The following is a 19,782-nucleotide window of genomic DNA, read 5'->3' as shown; positions in this document are numbered from 1 at the left end:
GCAAGGAAATTTCACAGTATGTCTGATAATTTTATTTCTTCTGGAGAAAGTCTTATTGGTTTTATTTTGGCTAGAATAAAAGCAGTTTTTAATTTTTTTAAAAACATTTTAAAGGTCAAAATTATTAGCCCATTTCAGCTATTTTTTTCGATAGTCTACAGAACAAAGCATTTCCTAGTCATTCCAAACCTTCCTAGTTAACCTAATAACCTAGTTAAGCCTTTAAATGTCACTTTAAGCTGTATAGAAGTGTCTTTAAAATATCTAGTAAAGTATTATTTACTGTCATCATGGCAAAGATAAAATAAATCAGATATTAGAAATAGGTTATTAAATTGTTATGTTTAGAAATGTGTTGAAAAAATTAATTGGGGAATAAAATGAACAGGGTAGGCTATAATTCTGACTTTAACTATATATATACACATCTAAGTTAAAATTACAGATCACATGCACCATATGTAATGTTGAAATGTAACACTGAATGAAAAAATGAATGAAAAAATTTAAAATAAATGAATCCACATGGTTGGAACTTAAATAAATAAATAACTAAAATAAATGAAAAAATAAATAAAATAAACAAATAAGTTAAATAAATACATAAATAAAATATAAATATAATATAAATTTAAAAAATATAAGTAAAATGACTAACTGACCAAACCAATAGTAAACAGGGTAGGTTATTTTAAGCAAAATGTTGGAATGGCAATAATAATAATAATAATAATAACAAAATATAATTAATATTTAATTAAATGTTATTAAGTTAATTAATCAAAAAAATTGTTTGTTTTTGTTGCTGTTACTACTTTCACTACTACTTCTACTTCTGTAAAGTCTAGATAGGATACAGCTGCACCTATGCACGTCAATATACCATCATTTTTGTCACACTGTATAACAATTAATATTTTTACAGTACTTTAATGGTTGGGAGTAGGGTTGGGGTTAGGGCTGTGCAATTAATCAAAATCAAATCGCAATCGTTTGATACGTTGCAATTAGCTAAATTGCAAGAGGCTGCGATAAGAAATATATTTGTATTATTTAATTTCCCCTGCAAATGTGTCTTACTAGACAATTTAGTGAGCACAATGAGTGATCAGTATCTTGCTAAAAGTCAACTGAAAGTATTGCTACTGGCATTCAATCTAGTAACAAGCAACAGCAAAGTACAATTTCAAAGTTATTTCAGCATATTAGTTTTGCTGAGTGTTCTGTATTTTTATAACTATTATTTTTTAATTGTAAATAAATCTCCCTAGTTTGAGTTCAACTTTTTTAAAGAAAGGTAAGGTCATTTTATTTGTATGTACTGTTTGCTTTGGAGAAATTGAGTGTTTCCTTCATAAATATTTAAAAAATAAATTCGAATAAATGTATAAATGTTTAACGAACACTCACTGCATTTAGAAGTAAGAAGCTATAAATTATTGAGCTGAAGCTTGACTACAAAATTAAATCGCAAATAACATTTATTGGGTAATTTAATTAATAACATAAATAATACTCTGTACAACTACTCTTTTTACATTAGTGTCACGGTTGGGTTTAGGGTTGGGGTAGACGTTAATAAAATACAATCAATGGGAAATCATTAATTCTTTCATTTTCTTTTCGGCTAGTCCCTTTATTAATCAGGGGTCGCCACAGTGGAATGAACCTCCAACTTATCCAGCATGTGTTTTCACGCAGCGGATTGCCCTTACAGCTGCAACCCATCACTGGGAAACTTTCATACACACTCATTCACCTACATACACTACAAACAACTTAGCTTACCCAATTCACCTATAACCCCGTCTTTGGACTGGTGGTGGAAACCGGAACACCCGAAGAAACACACGCGAACATAGGGAGAATATGCAAACTCCACACGGAAAAGCAAACTGACCCAGCCGAGGCTTGAACCAGCGGCCTACTTGCTGTGAGACATTTGTGCTACCCACTGCGCCACCGTGACAGCCTTAATGGGAAATTTTATAAATAATAAAAATCATTCTTGTTAACTTCCGATTGCAACCGTATCTGATCTAGCAACAATTTACAACTGCTGCTACTGCTACTTATAAAAATGATAATAATAATGTTAATAATAATAATAAATGTGCCAGAAGCTACCAAACAAACTAAATGTTAAAAAGCTAAATTATAATTTACAGTATAAATACTTCAAACAAAAATAAAAACAAATAAATATGTTGATTTCTAAAATATGTTGAGGTCAGTAAAACTGTTGGCATGACTAATTAAAAATAAACCAAAACATATATATAATTAAATGAATCTAAAAAAATGGTTGTTATAAAACAGAAGATCAATGGGGTAAAGAAGATTTGGAATGGCATGTAAAAAAAACTAATATTGGTCTTAAAAAAAAGACTGAATAGTGAGGCCTAAAATCTCTAGCAAAAGAACTTCATATTAGAATAAGATGCCAAAGATGACCACAGAGTCGTCCTAATGCAGAAAACTACTAAAAACAATCACCACTCAACCCCAGATGGCCTTTCTCAACATCCTCAAACCAGTTCATTCCTTCAGACTCACCTGACAATGTCCATGGCCTGGTAAATGATTTCGGACTGGTCGACAGCAATGACCTTCTTGGCTCCAGCTTTGGCGGCAAACATGGAGAGGATTCCTGTCCCACAGCCACGCTCAAGCACCACCTGCGGGTTAAAGAGCAGCAAGTAACCTTTCCTCGCTATGCCAGCTTGTCTGCGCCATCTTGAGCGTGCAGATGTGTAATAATGCACCCGAGGCATTCATCATACTGACAGGGTCGAACCCTTATTGCCAAAGTCCACTGGCTGGACCACGATGGCCTGAGATAAGCTGCTTGTATTCGACCCACAAACCTTTCTTTTTTCAGCTCAGTGCATGGATCCATGTTCGGCTAACGCTGATCTAGCCAATGTCAGCGCAGAATTAATGGTTTGTATATGAGCTGTGGTGGATGTTGTGCGCGTGTGTGTGGAAGCACTATTATCCTGTTATCAGCCCACTGCAGTTGACACTTAAGAAACCCCTTTAAAACACTGCAGCTGGGAATAATGTGTGTTTGTTTTAAATCAGCCGTGTCATTTTAATCATTGCACCAGTCGACAATGCTTAAAAATGCTCATCTTGTCCTTGAGGAAGTCTATGAACGTCTCGATAGATCTTGGTGCAAGTAAACATATATATATACACAGTTGCAATCTTGTTATTCAACCCCTGAATTATTAGCCCCTGTTTATTTTTTTCCCCAATTTCTGTTTAACAGAGAGAAGATTTTCAACACATTTCTAAACATAATAGTTTTAATAACTCATTTCTAATAACTGATTTATTTCATCTTTGCCATGATGACAGTAAATATATTTACTAGATATTTTCAAGACACTTCGATACAGCTTATAAGGCTTAACTAGGTTAATTAGCTTAACTAGGCAGGTTAGGGTAATTCGGCAAGTTATTGTATAATGATGGTTTGTTCTGTAGACTATCAAAAAAAAATTGCTTAAATAAGCTAATAATTTGACCTTAAAATGTTTATAAAAATTAAAAACTGCTTTTTTTCTAGCCGAAATAAACCAAATACGACTTCATCAGAAAAAAAAATTATCATAGACACTGTGAAAATTTCCTTGCTTTGTTAAACATAATTAAATTTATATAAATTTGGGAAATATTAAAAAAAAAAAAAATTCAAAGGGTTTTTTTTTTTAAATTCTTCTATCAATGGAGCAACGAAAAATGTTGGTGTGGCCATTGGAAAATAAATGTTGATACTTTAGAAACCCTTTTTTTTTTTTTTTTTTAAATCAAGCCAGTCACTGCAGTTATTGCCATATTCCAGAACACTTAAAAATGCCCCCAAGTGATGGGCTTCAAGACCCTCATACACACCTTGTCCTTGAAGATATCCATGTTGCGACATGAAGTCTCGGTAGCTCTCAGTGCGCACCTTGTCCTGTCGGAAAACGAGACAAGCAAGTCCTAAGTAATGACACGGTGTCACCATTCTGCTTTCCATTAAGAAGACAGAGAGCAGCCATCGCAGAGAGAGAGAGAAAAATCGCTGAACACCATCCAATCATTCAGAGCAAAAAATTTAATTTTAACGGCTGATCTGCAGTTAAAGCTGACAGTCAAGGAGTGCGCTGGAAATCAAATTAACAATTGTTAAGCAGCATGAAATCAAAATCGCATTTTTTTAACAGAGTCAAGATTGAATTAGAAAGCAATTCAAGAGATGTGTGACTGGTAATGATTTTTTTAGAGGGGGGGGGGGCGATTTTGTTGGGAGGGGAGATGAAAAATTAAATGAAACTGACCCTGACACTTCTTGCTTTGCCAGCAGAAATTCAGCCAGAAATGGCTAATTAACCTGCCAATCAGACTAAGTACCACCCAGAAAACATACATGATGCCGGAAGCTATTTACAATCTCGATGAGGGGTGTTACATTTATATTGGTTCAACTACCCCACCCCCACTGCACTTTCTTTTATTCATTCATTTTCTTTTCAGCTTAGTCCCTTATTAATCAGCGCAATGAACCGCCAAATTATTACGCAGCGGATGCCCTTCCAGCTGCAATCCATCACTGGGAAACCACCCATACACTCTCACATTTGGACAATTTAAGCTGCCTAATTCACCTTATAGCGCATGTCTTGGACTATGCGGGAAATCGGAGCACCCGGAGGAAACACACCAAACACGGCGAGAACATGCAACTCCCACAGAAATGACAACGACCCAGCAACCCTCTTGCTGTGAGGCGACAGACTTTTTTCCCTGCATACTACCAATTAAAAAACTTATATTAATAAAATGAACAATATCTATATATATATATATATATATATATATATATATATATTTTTTTTTTTCAGACTTTTTTCCATGCATACTACCAATTAAAAAATATATTGATAAAATTAACAATAATATATATATATAGATATATATATATATATATATATATATATATATATATATATATATATATATATATATATATATCTATATATATATATTGTTAATTTTATTCAATATAATTTTTTAATTGGTAGTATGCATGGAAAAAAGTCTGAAAAAAAAAAAATATATATTATTATATATATATATATATATATATATATATATATATATATATATATATATATATATATTTTTTTTTTTTTTTTTTTTTTTTTTTTTCTTTTTTTTTTTTTTTTCTTTTTTTTTTTTTTTCGGAAACTTGGAAAAAATTATTACATTTTTTTTTTCATAAGCCTAAAACCCTTTAATTAATTTGTAATTGAGAGAAGATTTTTTCAACACATTACTAATAACTGATTTATTTTATCTTGCCATGATGACAGTAAATAATATTTGACTAGATATGTAAGGACACTTCTATACAGCTTAAAGTGACATTTAAAGGCTTAACTAGGTTAATTAGGTAACTAGGCAGGTTAGAGTAATTAGGCAAGTCATTGTATAATGATGGTTTGTTTTGTAGACTAAAAAAAATATAGCTTAAAGGGGCTAATAATTTTGACTTTAAAATAGATTTAATAAAAATTTAAAACTGCTTTTATTGTAGTCGGAATAAAACAAATTAGAATCTTTCCAGAAGAAAAGAATCTATCAGACATACTGTGAAAATTTCCTTGCTCTGTTAAACATCATTTGGTAAATATTTAAAAAAAAAAAAAGAAAAAAAAAAAAAAAAAAAAAATCAAAGGGGCGCTAATAATTCTGACTTCAACTGTACATGACCAAGTTTTAAAACACATTAACTAGCGAACAACTTATTTAGTGATCAAAAGTGACATCAAAGACCATAATAACATTATTTTTTAAAAAGCTACATTAAATAAATGCTGCTCTTTTACAATTTAGTTCAAACCAACCATAAAAAACAATTTCTACAAAAAAAGACGTACTGATAACAATATAAAACATTAATAATTCCACATCAATATTAATCAATCAGCGTATTAGAATGATTCCTAAAACATCCAGTAGGATTTAACACATTCACATCTGATCTTTTCAAACTCCATTCGCATTCCAGAAAGATTTGATATTCCAAAGTTTTAAAACACTTATTTAAGACTCCTTTTTCAATGTAGCTAATGATAAAAGTTTCCTTAACTTCTTTGCCAAGTGAAACTGTGCGCTATTATTAAAAGAGTTAAAGATGGTGCCATCTGACTCGTGACAGTAAATGGCATTTCTATTTTACGGTGGACTGTAAACGGCGTCATCGCTTGCGTTTGCACCCACACACCTCTCTCCTTCTCCTCTGCAGAGAGTTTCGACTCTGACGCAAACCAGCATTTAATGGAAGTCGGAGGAGGCACCAATCCCTAACCCTCTCTCCAGGATGTACTGCAGTAGGAGAGCTGATGATCCAAACCTCCTCACCTACTGCAGTCCAACAATGACATCTTCATCATAAATCTCAAAAAGTGCACTCTGCGTAAACAAACTAAAGAAATCTGCTGCATAGGGTGAACCGCTGCATCTCTCTTTCTTTTTTGCACAAAGTGAGCGCTGACTGTGACCTTCTGTTCAAATATGTGTTAGATGAGGACAGACCTACCTTCAGCATCTCCTCATGGATGCTGTAATGGCCATAAGAGCTAAAGTAGGCCTCGTCTTCATCTTCTCTCAACTCGGCGATGGCCCTGAGCATGAAGAGCCATGACTTGTGTCTGTGTTCAGCACTAGACCTTGTGCCAACAATCTAGGGCAATGCAACAAACACACATTAAATATATTTTCAGACAGAGTAAGGTTTGGTCAGTCCGCCAGCACACGTGCACCAGCATGTGAGCGCTCAGTCAAATCTTAACCACTGCAGTGGAATTTTACCCCATCTCTAACTTCTACTGCACCGCCTCTTTTTTTGCACCTCTATCCATTTTCAGAAGCTTGAAATCCGAACTCTATGCTGCTCCCTGCTGGATTTACTGACATATTACACTTCTGGAGGAGTTGCGTGGTGGGGCATTCTTTCAAATTAGTCATGAGGGCCAGTGTTGGGTGAGTTACCTCTGAAAAGTAATTAATTAATTTATTACAACTGAATTTAAATTACTTTTCTAATTACTTATTACATAGTATTTTGATTAAATACAAAAAAATACACACAAATCTTAATGCATTCACATGGGAATCTCTTAATTCTTTAAAATTCAGTCCCTTTCCAGGGTGTTTAAGTTTTGTTTTAAAAGAGAACAAAAAATACACTTAGATGCTTTTAAATTATATCTGTAAATAAATACAAAATGTTTCAAATTAATGATGCCATATTTCATAAATACCATCTATTGACATTATGTAGTAGTAAAGTTTAAATGTAACCTAATTAGCATCGAAAATATCTGAATATATATAGTTATATACTTATATAAAATTTACAATTACTCTGCAGTTTCTGAATTTATACCTTATATTGTCATGAAACTAATTTCTCAATTATTTTGTTCTTAAGCATATGCGATTGATAAATGATTGAAACTGTTGAAAATGTATTTTGCTAAAACAAATAATAAATATATATATATATATATATATATATATATATATATATATATATATATATATATATCTATATATATATATATATATATATATATATATATTATATATATTATATATATATATATATATATATATATATATATATATATATATATATATGTATATATTACACACACACATACATAGAACAGTTTTGTCTGGTTCTGAACCTGATTGGCTGATAGCCGTGTGATATTCTGCAACAGCATTTGTACAGCCTCCTCACTCTTCTGTATTACTCCGCCCACATTCAGCAACAACCAGAGGACACTCTACAGTTACAATCTATAGTCTGCTGTTAGGCAACATAATGTACTTTTGAGGCTTTTTTAGTCGAGAATGCAGTTGTTTAGATTGCAACTAGGCAGTTATTGATAAGAAAAGTGCCTATTTTAAATATTATAATTTCTGAGAGGACAGCGGCCATTAGCCTGCAATACTGAGCTGACCAAAGATGGTTGACGGTGTCTATCCACAAGATGGTGACAGGACTACATAATAAGCCCTTAGAACAAAAGTGTCCAAACTCGGTCCTGGAGGGCCGGTGTCCTGCAGATTTTAGCTCCAACTTGCCTCAACACACCTGCATGGATGTTTCTAGAAAGCCTAGTAAAGCTGCGGCCACACTACAGTTTGTGTGTGCAAAATTCTGTCGCACGGCACTTGTGACAACGGGCGGGAATAAACAAGATGATTAGACATTTAAAAAGTGAGCGATTGGTCCATGTTTTAAATTTCTGTCCAGAGAGGTCAGGTTTTGATCCTTGATTGGTCTCACGCAATCAAGTGATGCGATTTGCAGGTCAGAGTTTACCAAGCTTGAACTTTGCAATGCAGCGAACTGCAAAACTTGTAGCATGACCTTGCGTTTTCGAAAAGTCAAGGTGACCGCAGCTTAAGAGCTAGATTAACTAGCCCAGGTGTGTCTGATTGGGGTTGGAACTAAACTTTGCAGGACGACCAAGTTTGGGTACCCCTGCCTCAGAAGATTATAACAGCCTTATTTCAGTTACTTTCCAATCTCGGTTCTCGACGGTGTTATCCCCGAACACCCAAAAATCACCTGTTTTGTCATCACTTTAGACATTATGCTTGAGAATAATTCAAAAACTAGCTCTAAAGTGACGTTGGTGAATTAGTAACGGCTTCAACTGTTTTGACGTCAGCTGCAGATGTAAATGAATGGTCGAAGTAGTCCTAATACAAAGGTTTTTTTAAACTCTACGTGCTTGATTTTGTTTTTTATATACACCAATTATGCCGTCAAACTGTTGTATAAACACAATATCACAGGAGTAGCAGTGCGATATGGCTGTAATCAGCACTGGTGGGATGCTAAGGCATTGGCCTGCGGCCTCGTTTCAATGCACGCCTCCCACCAGTGCTACAGCCATATTGCACTGCTACTTTATTTATTTTTGTTTGTTTGATGTAAGTTAAGCTTTTAGTGTCTCCAGAATGTATCTGTAAAGTTTCAGCTCAAAATACCCATCAGATTATTTATTAGCCTCCAGAATCTGCCCATTTTGGTGTCTGAATACATTGTAGCTGTTTTTGTGTGGCTTTAAATGCAAATGAGCTGCTTCTCCCCACCCACCGTTCCAACGTGCGTGTCTGCTTCTCATCATGAGTTAACTCAGATAAACAGCACAGTGACAGACTCAGATGAAGCTGAAATACATTAATAAAAAATACTAGGTAAGTTTGTTTCATGTATTGTGGTGGATTTATTCAAGCCTTTCTGAAATAATGAGTCTCACACAAATAGGCATGGGACGATAACTGTATTTAAGGTAAAAGTCAAGGTTTTAAAACCGCCAACATTTTCTGCTATACCGTTCTTATAGTATATGTCAGATTTTTTATTTAATTTTTTTTTTTTTTTTTTTTTCAGGACAACAGTATCTCCAGCAGAAAAGATATCCAAAAATACGTTTTTAAATTGTAAAGATATCTGTGTTTTGAAATTAATGAAGACAGCTGATGTCAATGATTCATTTGAATTATTTAGCCTGGCATGTTAACACTTATAAAAACTTTTAAATGTTTCTCAAAATAAAATATATTGTGTTCAAAGAGGGAAAAAGTTTTTTTTTTTACCCAGACATTTAAAAGAATATATTTTAGAGCAGTAATTACAATACCGTGATATCGTGAAACCGTGATGATTTTATCCAAGGTTATCATACCATCAGAATATTATATCGGCCCATGCCTAAACTCAAATGTCATTTGCAGTACAAACACACACACACTTATATATGCGTGTTTATTGAAACCAATGCCGCCATGGTGATTATAGCAGTTAGGAATTACATAGCAATTTTACTGTGTTTATTACAAACATGCTTATTTAAAAACGTTTTCAACTTATAAAACTTTAAAAATTAAAAATTAAAATAATAATAATTCACAGAGAGTTATAACAATTATTTAATCCCAATTTATTTGCAAAAAAATGTCCTGTGGACATGTGTATACGTGTTATTATAGAAACATGGCGCCTGTCAATCAATTCGGTTGGGCGGGGATAACCTCACTTCTACATCACATTGTGGTGGGCCACAAAATCACTAGGATTTGGGTCCAACTTTAAAGTCAGAAAATTAAAAAAAAGAGACTTGTTGGGTTTCTATCACTCCAATATGACTGTGGACACACTATAACCTACACACAGTTTTGTCCAACAGCTTACAAAGGTTGACTTTCATCATAGGTGCCCTTTAAAACAAGAGTTCCCTCAACTGTAAATTGTCATCGTTTACTCAGCTTCGCTGTCACAAATCTGTTTTGCGTCACAGTTTTGCTGTTTTGTTATACATTCAGAAAACACATTGACAACTGAATCACAGTAAGAGTAACACTGTGTCCAAACAACACGCGGTGCAGCGAAATGTGATAAAAGGTATCTTTACCGTGTTAAAATGAGTTTTTGTCCTAAATATCCGCAACGGCAATTATAGAAATGCTTTTATTTCTGCAATGTCACAGCTTAATTACTTATTATTTAGCATTAATTAGCATGAATTACTAAGACAGTAGTATCACCTTAGGTACAAATCATCTTAGGTACAAATTTTGTGCTTTATACAGTGTTAAATGCTGCCAATGTGAGTTTAAACAGTTCACCTCAGATCTCGAAAAGTAGCCTATTAATAATGTTAAAGAGGTTTAATATGTATTAATTTGAAGTCTTACCACCATTCATTGGGAGTGCAGTGGCTGGTATTTAATGTTTCTGTCATATCGCATTTGGTACAGACAGACAAACTGCTAATCACTGCAATCTTGTTTGCATCTCTTGTTGTTAGGACACGGTTTGAAGCTGATGTGGTACTGACTTGAGTTTGTGCATATCCTGCATGGCACGGGCCAACGCTTCCTCTGCTCTCTGAACTCTGTCTTCAACATTCACCTGATCAGCAGCAGAAGAGCCCCCCGTCCCACATGAGGCTTCGCTAAACTCTTCAACGTCTGATGAAATACAACACAGCAGCACTAATGAGTTTACAGCAATTAAAACACTGTTTATTACTCATACCATGTGTGGCCAAACATTATCACTCAAAAGTTTAGGCTCATTTAAATCAAGCACAATAACAATGAAGATCTAAATCTAGTTGTGAATGTAAAGTAACAGCATTGTTTAGACCAAAGCTATAATGATAAAGATGCAGAGGAACAATATCATTTGGATCACTTTCAAAATTATTTTTTCTCAGCTAATAATTAATAAAACACTGAAAGCCAGAATTCATTGAAGTATAAAAGTTTTGCGTTATTTAAAGTTACAGACGACATTGTGGAGAATCTCTGCTTGATTACAAAGATAATTCCGCCCAAAAAGAGAAAATTCTGTCATCATTTACTTTCCCTTTTTCTGGTAGCAAACCTTTTGAGAGTATTTTTCCTCTGTTGGAAACCTGTAACCATTGACTTCCATAGTATTTGTTTTTCCAACTATGTAAGTAAATGGTGACAGGCTTTCAGCTTTCTTTAAAATATCTTCTTTTTTTGTTCAACAGAAGAAAAAACTCACAAAGCTTTGGAAACAAATGAGGTAGAGAATATAATGACATTTATTTTTTGAGTGAGCTATCTTTTTAGCCTTCTTTTTAAGGATTGTTTAAAGATAATGACTGACTAGCAAGTAATTGGTTATACCATGGGGAATAATGTTAAAAATACATGGAAGTTATGCAAGCCAGGCTGGCAAAATGAGGTATAAATTTAAAAGAACCACTATTATAGAGTGCTAGTTTCAGCATCTTTGTGATGCCTCCTTTAAAAATGTTGGGGAAAATAGTTTGTTGTTTTTGTTTCACTACACATGACTATGATCTCAATTTGTTTAAATCACAAGTCTGATGCACTGGTAGCACACTGAGGATGTCACAAGGGGGTAATGCCAAAAGAAAAGCATAAACAAAAAAAAAACAAACAGATTTTGATTGTCAATGTGGATTCAAAATATTTATCATTTATTTATCAAAAAATTACTATTTATATTTTTAACTATCTCTGCAAAAAGACATATGTATTAAGATTGATCTACAAAATAATCAAGTTCACGTTATTTAATGTAATAACATTGTGCCTTGAAGTTAATTATTACGCCAGAATGAGAGTATAGTTCCGAGCCATAACAACTTGGGCTTGATCCCAATTCTATTTTTGTACCCCTACCCCTTCCCATTGGCCCTTGAAACAGAGTGTGAAGGGGAAAGGCTTTAAAATGTACCCCTAAAAATTGGGACAGCACTATAACACCTGCACACATCATCAGATGTCATCACAATCTCATGCTTCATATGAGATCAGACAATCGCGACTGCTGTAGTTATTCCAGTTGTGCTATTTTTTGTTTTTTTTCTTCAGGAAATCATTTAAGGCAACGATATCATGTTATAATAACGATCTTATCTGGCAATAAGATCGTAACTATATTTTGCATTTACACAGTGGCCATATTCATCTATGTAACACACAAAAACAACATTAACATTACAGCAAACAGTGTAAAAAGCTCCCAGCCACTAGAATTTACTGACATGGTATTCGAGTGTCATCAAGTGTTAGTTGATGTGGGACTGCTATACAGAAGTTTTGATTACAGGTCGCGAAATTTAACGTTTTTTATTTTAGCGGGGTTTTTTTAAAGCATGAAGGTAAAACACCAACACGGATATCAATATATTAAAACATGTGTTGTTTGTTGTAAAAATTCGTAATAATGACAAAAAATACTATTTTGTGGACCTCCAGACTTCCGGGTGCAACGATCCTGCCGTTGTAGCTGGTGTTTTCTTGGATTTTTTCTTACCCCTTGGTTTCGAGAGTGGTCCTGAAAAATCTTCATTCGAAGGGGTATTTACCCCTTCCCCTTAGACCCACGCCTTCAAGCTAAAGAGAATTGGGACACACCTACCCCTTAGGGGAATGGGAAGGGCTAAGGGGTGGAATTGGGATTAAGCCTTAGAAAACAGCAAATTTTCCATCCTCTGTCCTAGTACACAATGTTACTACAGAACAGTCAAGCTTTAAATAGAAAAGTTATTGAATGTTTCTTTTTTTTTAATTTTTGACAGAGATGCTAATGGTCTATTTTGATTCAATGATTTATGGTAAGCTAAGGTAAAGGTGCTCCCGCCAGACCCAGAGATCGGCTGAATGGATTCAAAAATGATAAAACTCCACTGTTTAACTCAAGATGAGCCTATTTGAGAGTTCTTTTAAATTTATAATGATATTTCAAAATATTACAGACTACTCTTTTTTTTTTAAATAAATAAATAAAGCAATAGACTTTCAAAGTCTAAAAAAAAAGCTTTTTTTCTTTTTTAATCTAACAAACCCAATACTTTTAAACAATGGAAAAAATATAAAGACTAAATGGATCCACCTATAGCAAAATTACACTTTTTTTTTAACGCAGCGGATGTCCTTCCAGCTGCAACCCATCACTGGAAAACATCCACACTCATTCATACATTACTGACAATTTAGCTTACCCAATTCACCTATTCCACATGTTTTTGGACTTGTGGGGGAAACCGGAGCACCTGGAGGAAACCACCTATTTATATTGTTACATAATATTTATCGCTTCACTTGTAAGTTTGATTGCTTATTACGCAATTTTTTTTTTCATAATAAAGCTAATGCTAATTTGAACCTGACTGGTTGTCAACACTGCCTGAAGTTCATTGACACTAAACTTTTTTTATTTTATTATTTTTTAATAAATTATTTTTATAAATTAAATTATATTCACAAAATGGATTATTTACGATTATTATTTTAATTATTTTTTTTTATTCCTTGAGGTTAACTCATAGGATATTGGCTAATAAGATGCACATGGGTTAAATACGAAAACAGTTTTTCACAAATCAAAAATAAGAGTAATTTTGTTTTATAAAGAAGACAAAAATATATTCTCATACCGATCTGAAGTAATGGGTCATCTTGTAACACTGGTTTCATATATTCATCACCGACCCATGGCAGTGGGTCATCTGAAGTCAGTGCCAAACTCTCAGCAGAGCATTTCTAAAAAAAAAAAAAACCCACAACTACGTCAGGATTTAATTAACCCTCAGAGCAGGTCAATGCAAATGTCAACCTTCCCAACAAAACAGTGAAACCCTTTCTGGATGTTGGTTTAGGCTTTTATTTTACAGTGCTTTAAAAATACTCAAAAATGCCTGTCAACGTTTTCAAGCAATTATATTTGATTTACCAAAGCCAAACAAGTGCCAATCTCACATCTATCACATCCATAACGGAGAGGTGTCACATCCATAACCAAGCTTTCTCCTCATAAACGCAAAAATATATAATAAAATTAAATCAATGATTTTTGTTCTATAGAGCCGACTCTTATCCTTTGATTAGCATTAATTCTTTTGGGTTGTGCAATTTAATTCACAGAATTTCTACAAAGTATGTTGCATACTATAAACTTGCATAGTTTTTTGGTCACAACCATAACGCATGTTTATTTTTCTCATTTAAAATCTAAAAAAATGTTTACAGGTTGATATTTTTCTAATCCCATAACTCTGTGGTTAATTAACAGATGTCTCAACATAATGTTAACATATACTTTCTCTGTGAATTTATGTTTGGATATTTTACAGCAAATGTCACATCCAAACAAATGTATAATTTAAATAGATACTTACTGTTGTCCTAATGTAGTTTATCATCTTTATGTAGCCATAATCGTCAAGTTTCTAAAGAGAAAACAAAACAGTTTTTAACTTATAGGCATAATTCAATGACACACTGATCAGCAGCTTTAAAACTTACTGTGTTTTTGGACCAGATCTGGAATATCTACATCATGATCAGCCGTGCAGTGTTGGAAAGTCTCAGACACAGAGGTGAGAGTCCTGTTTCAAATCACACATGGATATTTGAGTACAGAAAAACCATCAACTTAAATGTAGAACAACAGTTGTTAATGACTTGAATTGTACTCCAAAACACAAATTATAGGAATTCTTTCTACTTTTTCAGAAGGCAGATTTGGAACACAGATATTACATTAGAAGGGATACAGCTGCAGCCAGAAGTCAACGAGAATTAAATGTAATATTTCTGGGTTTCTCAGTAGCAGAAGTCATCATTGTTGGATAAACTTAGAGCGAATAGAATCAGAGAGTACAACAAATAATTTTTATTTACAATCCTATTTGCAGAAATATGACAAAAATGCCACAATAGTGTCATCAAGGCTTTCAGAAAAAGAAAAAAAAATTGTGAGACTGATGACGGCAGCCAGAGGAGAGAATAACGTCAAATTTACAGTCTGCCCCTTAGACGCTGCATTAGAAATACCTCGCATAAGCGGTAATTCGTTTTTTGTAATTTGCACAAAGATAATAAAATACATTCATAGATGCATATAAATGTTCATACGTTTAAAAAAAAAAATCTAATTATAAAAACTTACAAGAATTTAAGTAACGTTTAACGCGTCATAACAGTCTTGTGAAAACTGTCCATTTAATTATTACAACAACACAATTACTATACAACAATAATTACAGTTTTTACAATTACAGAAAAGTAGGTTTAGGGTAGGGGTAAATGTTTATAAATAATAATTCTCATTAACTTCTCGCAACAAATGTATCGCTTCTAGAAACAATTGTTACAGTACTGTAATTGTATAAATTAATTGATTTGAACAGACTGATTGATTGGTGTACAAAGTCTCAGTTTTGGGGCAAAATTACAAATAACAGAATGCTGATTTAATGAATGAATGAATAAATGAATAATGTTGAAATAATTTTGCCTCTTCTTGTTAATTCATTGAATACCTCCTTAATTGCAAGTCCCTTTGGACAAAAGCATCTGCTAAATGACTAAATATAAATGCAATTTTAATGTAAATAAATAAATGAACAATGAACGTATGAATGAATAAATCAAATCAGGGTTATTATCATTAATTTAAAAAAATATTAACACACTTTTTTATTTAAATGTTTGAAAAAAATTCATGTTTAAATTAAAAAGTGTATATATTTTTTTATTGATGGTAATAACTTTAAGTTGCAGCAATATTACCAATTTGAGAATAAAAAAGAACTGGCATGATAACAGATGATAGCTAAATGGTTTAAAATAATAATACTTACATCTAATAATCCTAGAAAAATCTTATAATTAATGAGACAGAATATTATGCAAAATATTACTTAAACAGTTTAAAAATAATAATCAATAATCTTTAATTCATTTACAAATCTGTAACAAAATTTACAAATTTACTGTTTTCAAAACTGTTAAACTTATGTTCAAAACAATAACATCATGCAAAACTGAATCAGACAGCAAAATACAACAGTAATGTTTTATTAAAACATATTTTCACATCTAAAAACGCAGTTTATCCAGCCAGATTACTGTTACAATCTGTATCAGTGGATGGTGTGTATACAAAATCTTGTATTTTGGAATTACTTAGTGCAAAAAAATTAAAATAAATAAACGACATGAAATATTGAGGAATTCTGCATCACCTCTGATTCATTCCAGTAACATATATTACAGTTATAAACAATATATATTGCAATTATAAACAGATGTATACTTGTTTTACACAAGAAAACACCGTGTAATGCTACATATTGTTAGTGTTTTTTAGTTCATTGTTTTGTGGGTGACAAAGTGTGTTTGTCGGCTGTGAACCTTTGCTAGTGGAAGAATGGGTTTATTTGAGACCTGAATAAAGTGTTTTGGCGGTTATAGTGCATTTTAATGTGAAATGAACTGTTTTGCCTAGCTGAAAATTGTTTAGAAGAACTGTGTGAAGAGTTTTGCCCAAAGTGACCCAAGTATTGAGAAATGTGACCTAGCATCTGCAAAAACTGTAAATACATTATTGTAAAGTGTGACCAAAATGTCCGGCATCAATGGAGTTGATCACAATTCAAAAACTATTGAGGTCAAGTTGGGTTTACATTCCTACATCTGTTCAGTGACAACTTGTAACATGCTCATTTTATTGTTAACCATGGTACTTATTGAATATTTGGTCTTAAATCACAAGTATGACTTCAATACAACATTAGCACTATTTATTTGACTGTGAACAATGTAGCACTTTGATAGCCATTGCCTGCTAATTTGAGTTGACTATTTAGAATTTGCAAACAATACTTTTCTGAAATGATATGTGTGAAGATAATACCAACTTTACATCAATCCAAAAACTCTATCCCTAATAAGAAGCAAGTACTATGATTTCTTTCAGGAAGCATGATTATATTGACTGTTACCTGTCGCAGAATAAACACTGCAGTGTTGTGTTTTCAGACGCCTCCTCCATCGACTGCCACTGTTCCTCATCACTGTCCGACAGCTCAGGCACATCATCACACATCTTACAGTCATCTAAAGGAGAAAACATTAACAAATGACACTTAATATTTAATTGACACACCAATAACCCTTAACCGAAGCATCTTTGAAAAGCACAACAAATGGAATGGTTAACGGTTATAAATAACCATGGCGGGGATTTGTAGAAATGGCGTATTGAGGAACGTTACATTTTCTCAAATCAACATAACGACTCTTGGTGTAGGGGCATTTAAACAGCATCATACGTTATAGTGAATACATAAATATATTTCAAGCATTCACGTGTACCTGTGTACGCTGCCATGTTGTAGTCGCTTGAGGTGGAGTTTATCTCATCCGGGTCATTTCTAGTTGAGGTACTTTCTGTTTGTCGCCAGGTGATGTCGCTGTTTCCCCACTAATGAAGTTTTGAGGACAGCGCTAACTGATATTCTGCCAAATTCTTCGTTTTTTTACTGTAGTCTACAAATAAGAAATAATTTATTTTCTAGATATGACCCAGATTTATCTTGGAAACACTATCTACTAGTTTAAAATAAACTTTTTCATATTTAAAGTCTTGTGTTTTAAATAGTTTTGTAGATGAGAGGAAAAATACGTGTCTGTTTAATATCCTGAGAGAATTGAATTTCCTGTGACGTTTGAACTAATTTTATGATAAAAGTGGGTCATTCTTGTAGTATTGAAATTAATATTAAGAAAAAAATTGTCTCCTTTCCTTGTAAAGAATGCATACAGGCATGGTGTGCAGTGGTTAACACTGTCGCCTCACAACAAGAAGGTCGCCGGTTCGACCCCTACAGTCCAAAGAAAAAACAATTGAAAAAACTAAATTGGGTTGTGGCTAGAAGGCCATATGCTGCTTAAAACATATGCATTGGAGGTTCATTCCGCTCTGGTGACCCCTGATGAATAAAGGGACTAAAATGGATAAAAATGCATGCATAACATAATGTATAGGTACTTTATAAAATATATTATACATATAATATATATTATAATATGTTAAGCTTAATATGACAATATAAAGCAAATTAAGGCACATTGGGTGGATTAAACAATTATACAGCATGAAAAAAATGAACAGACCAATGTTATGGGTCAGAGTTATAATATACTATAATATACAATATAATGTAGAACATATTGTTTTTTTCTTTTCTTTTTGTGATATTTCATAAGCTTAAAGGAGACCTATTATGCCTCTCATTACAAGATGTAAAATAAGTCTCTGATGTCCCCTAAAGTGTGTATGAAAATTTTCAGCTCAAAATACCACACCAATAGTTCTTTATACCTTTTGATTAAAGCCCCTTTTAGGCTTTAATCCAAATTGTGCTGGTTTGGTGACTGTCACCTTATTAAATTCAAATGAGACCGGCTTTTAAAAAGAGGGTGGAGCTATAAACGCCTATGTGTCATCAGGTGCGTCCCAAATTGCATGCACTATTCCACGCCATTTTGTAGTATAAATAGTGTAAGTAGTGCACTATTTACACCTTCTAAAAATAATAAGCGCACTTTAAATACCCGGATGATGTACTTTCTGTACCGTTGAAATGAAGTGTGATGTTGGACACTTCACCAAAGTCGCTTTAAGGCAAGTCATTTCACTCGGCGGCCATCTTTGAAATGCCTCTCTGGCAGTATGCTTGGGCATTCTGTCTGAACGGGGAAACATCAAACCCTCCAAAACTGTTTGCCAAGCTTACGATTACATTACATATTTGGAACCATAAATAAAATTAATGTCATTGGTTTTGTTTCTAAACGACCGAACCAAACAAAATCTGCATATTTTCAGGTCGCCGAAGTTAATGCCCATGGACAGTTGAAAGGTACAAGATCACAACACCAACCTCATTTATGGCTGTTCTATTCATTATCGTCCTCAATGATCGTCTGATCATTTGAAGTAATTCACAACTTAGTCTTGATGGCGAAACGTGATTTTGTACGTTTGACAGAACAAGCTGCACCTCCCGTTCGTTTCATACAGAATACAAAACCAAAATCTTTAGTTTTTTGAAAGTACAGATTTTAAGCTTTACCTGGATATACTTTTACGTTTGTGAAGCAAGTATTTGCTGAGATTCCAGTGAGTTTGTTGACCATTAAACTGTCGTAAAGCACATGTCTGGTCTGAGCTTCCCTGTCAGTCTATAATATTCGATGATAAGCTCTTGTACTAGTAGGCGGGGCTTTATTAGTCATGTTGACCGTTACACTTTTCCCCATTCAAAACTATACGAAAGACATGTCTTGTGTATTTCTATCGACTTTGACTTCACACACTCAACAGCCGCTGCTTGCTCATGTAGCGGA

The 19,782-nt window shown here is 33.4% G+C and overlaps 1 protein-coding gene and 1 pseudogene across 1 annotated transcript; both read right to left on the bottom strand.

Annotated features, from left to right (window-relative positions):
- LOC130232635 (protein arginine N-methyltransferase 3-like) overlaps nt 1-3,921 on the bottom strand; it is a 62,885-nt pseudogene extending 58,964 nt beyond the window's left edge.
- On the bottom strand, nt 3,898-17,808 carry LOC130231711 (protein arginine N-methyltransferase 3-like). Its single transcript, XM_056461092.1, has 8 exons — nt 17,746-17,808; nt 17,373-17,487; nt 14,891-14,972; nt 14,763-14,813; nt 14,022-14,127; nt 10,917-11,049; nt 6,593-6,736; nt 3,898-3,964 (listed from the first exon to the last, which is right to left on the bottom strand). Exons 1-7 carry the CDS (start codon nt 17,759-17,761, stop codon nt 6,661-6,663), a joined length of 579 nt encoding a protein of 192 aa, XP_056317067.1. The 5' UTR covers nt 17,762-17,808; the 3' UTR covers nt 3,898-3,964; nt 6,593-6,660.
- Between the last annotated feature and the right edge of the window lie 1,974 nt (nt 17,809-19,782).

Source organism: Danio aesculapii, chromosome 7 (genome assembly GCF_903798145.1).
Source record: "Danio aesculapii chromosome 7, fDanAes4.1, whole genome shotgun sequence".
In the NCBI taxonomy this organism is placed as follows: domain Eukaryota; kingdom Metazoa; phylum Chordata; class Actinopteri; order Cypriniformes; family Danionidae; genus Danio; species Danio aesculapii.
This window is presented reverse-complemented; position numbering and strand designations above follow the sequence as displayed.

Coding starts and splice junctions, on each gene's coding strand:
- LOC130231711 (XM_056461092.1), bottom strand. Junction 14,814..14,890: donor CAGATCTGGTCCAAAAACAC/AGTAAGTTTTAA, acceptor TTTTCTCTTTAG/AAACTTGACGATTATGGCTA. Junction 11,050..14,021: donor TGACCCATTACTTCAGATCG/GTATGAGAATAT, acceptor GTATTTCATCAG/ACGTTGAAGAGTTTAGCGAA.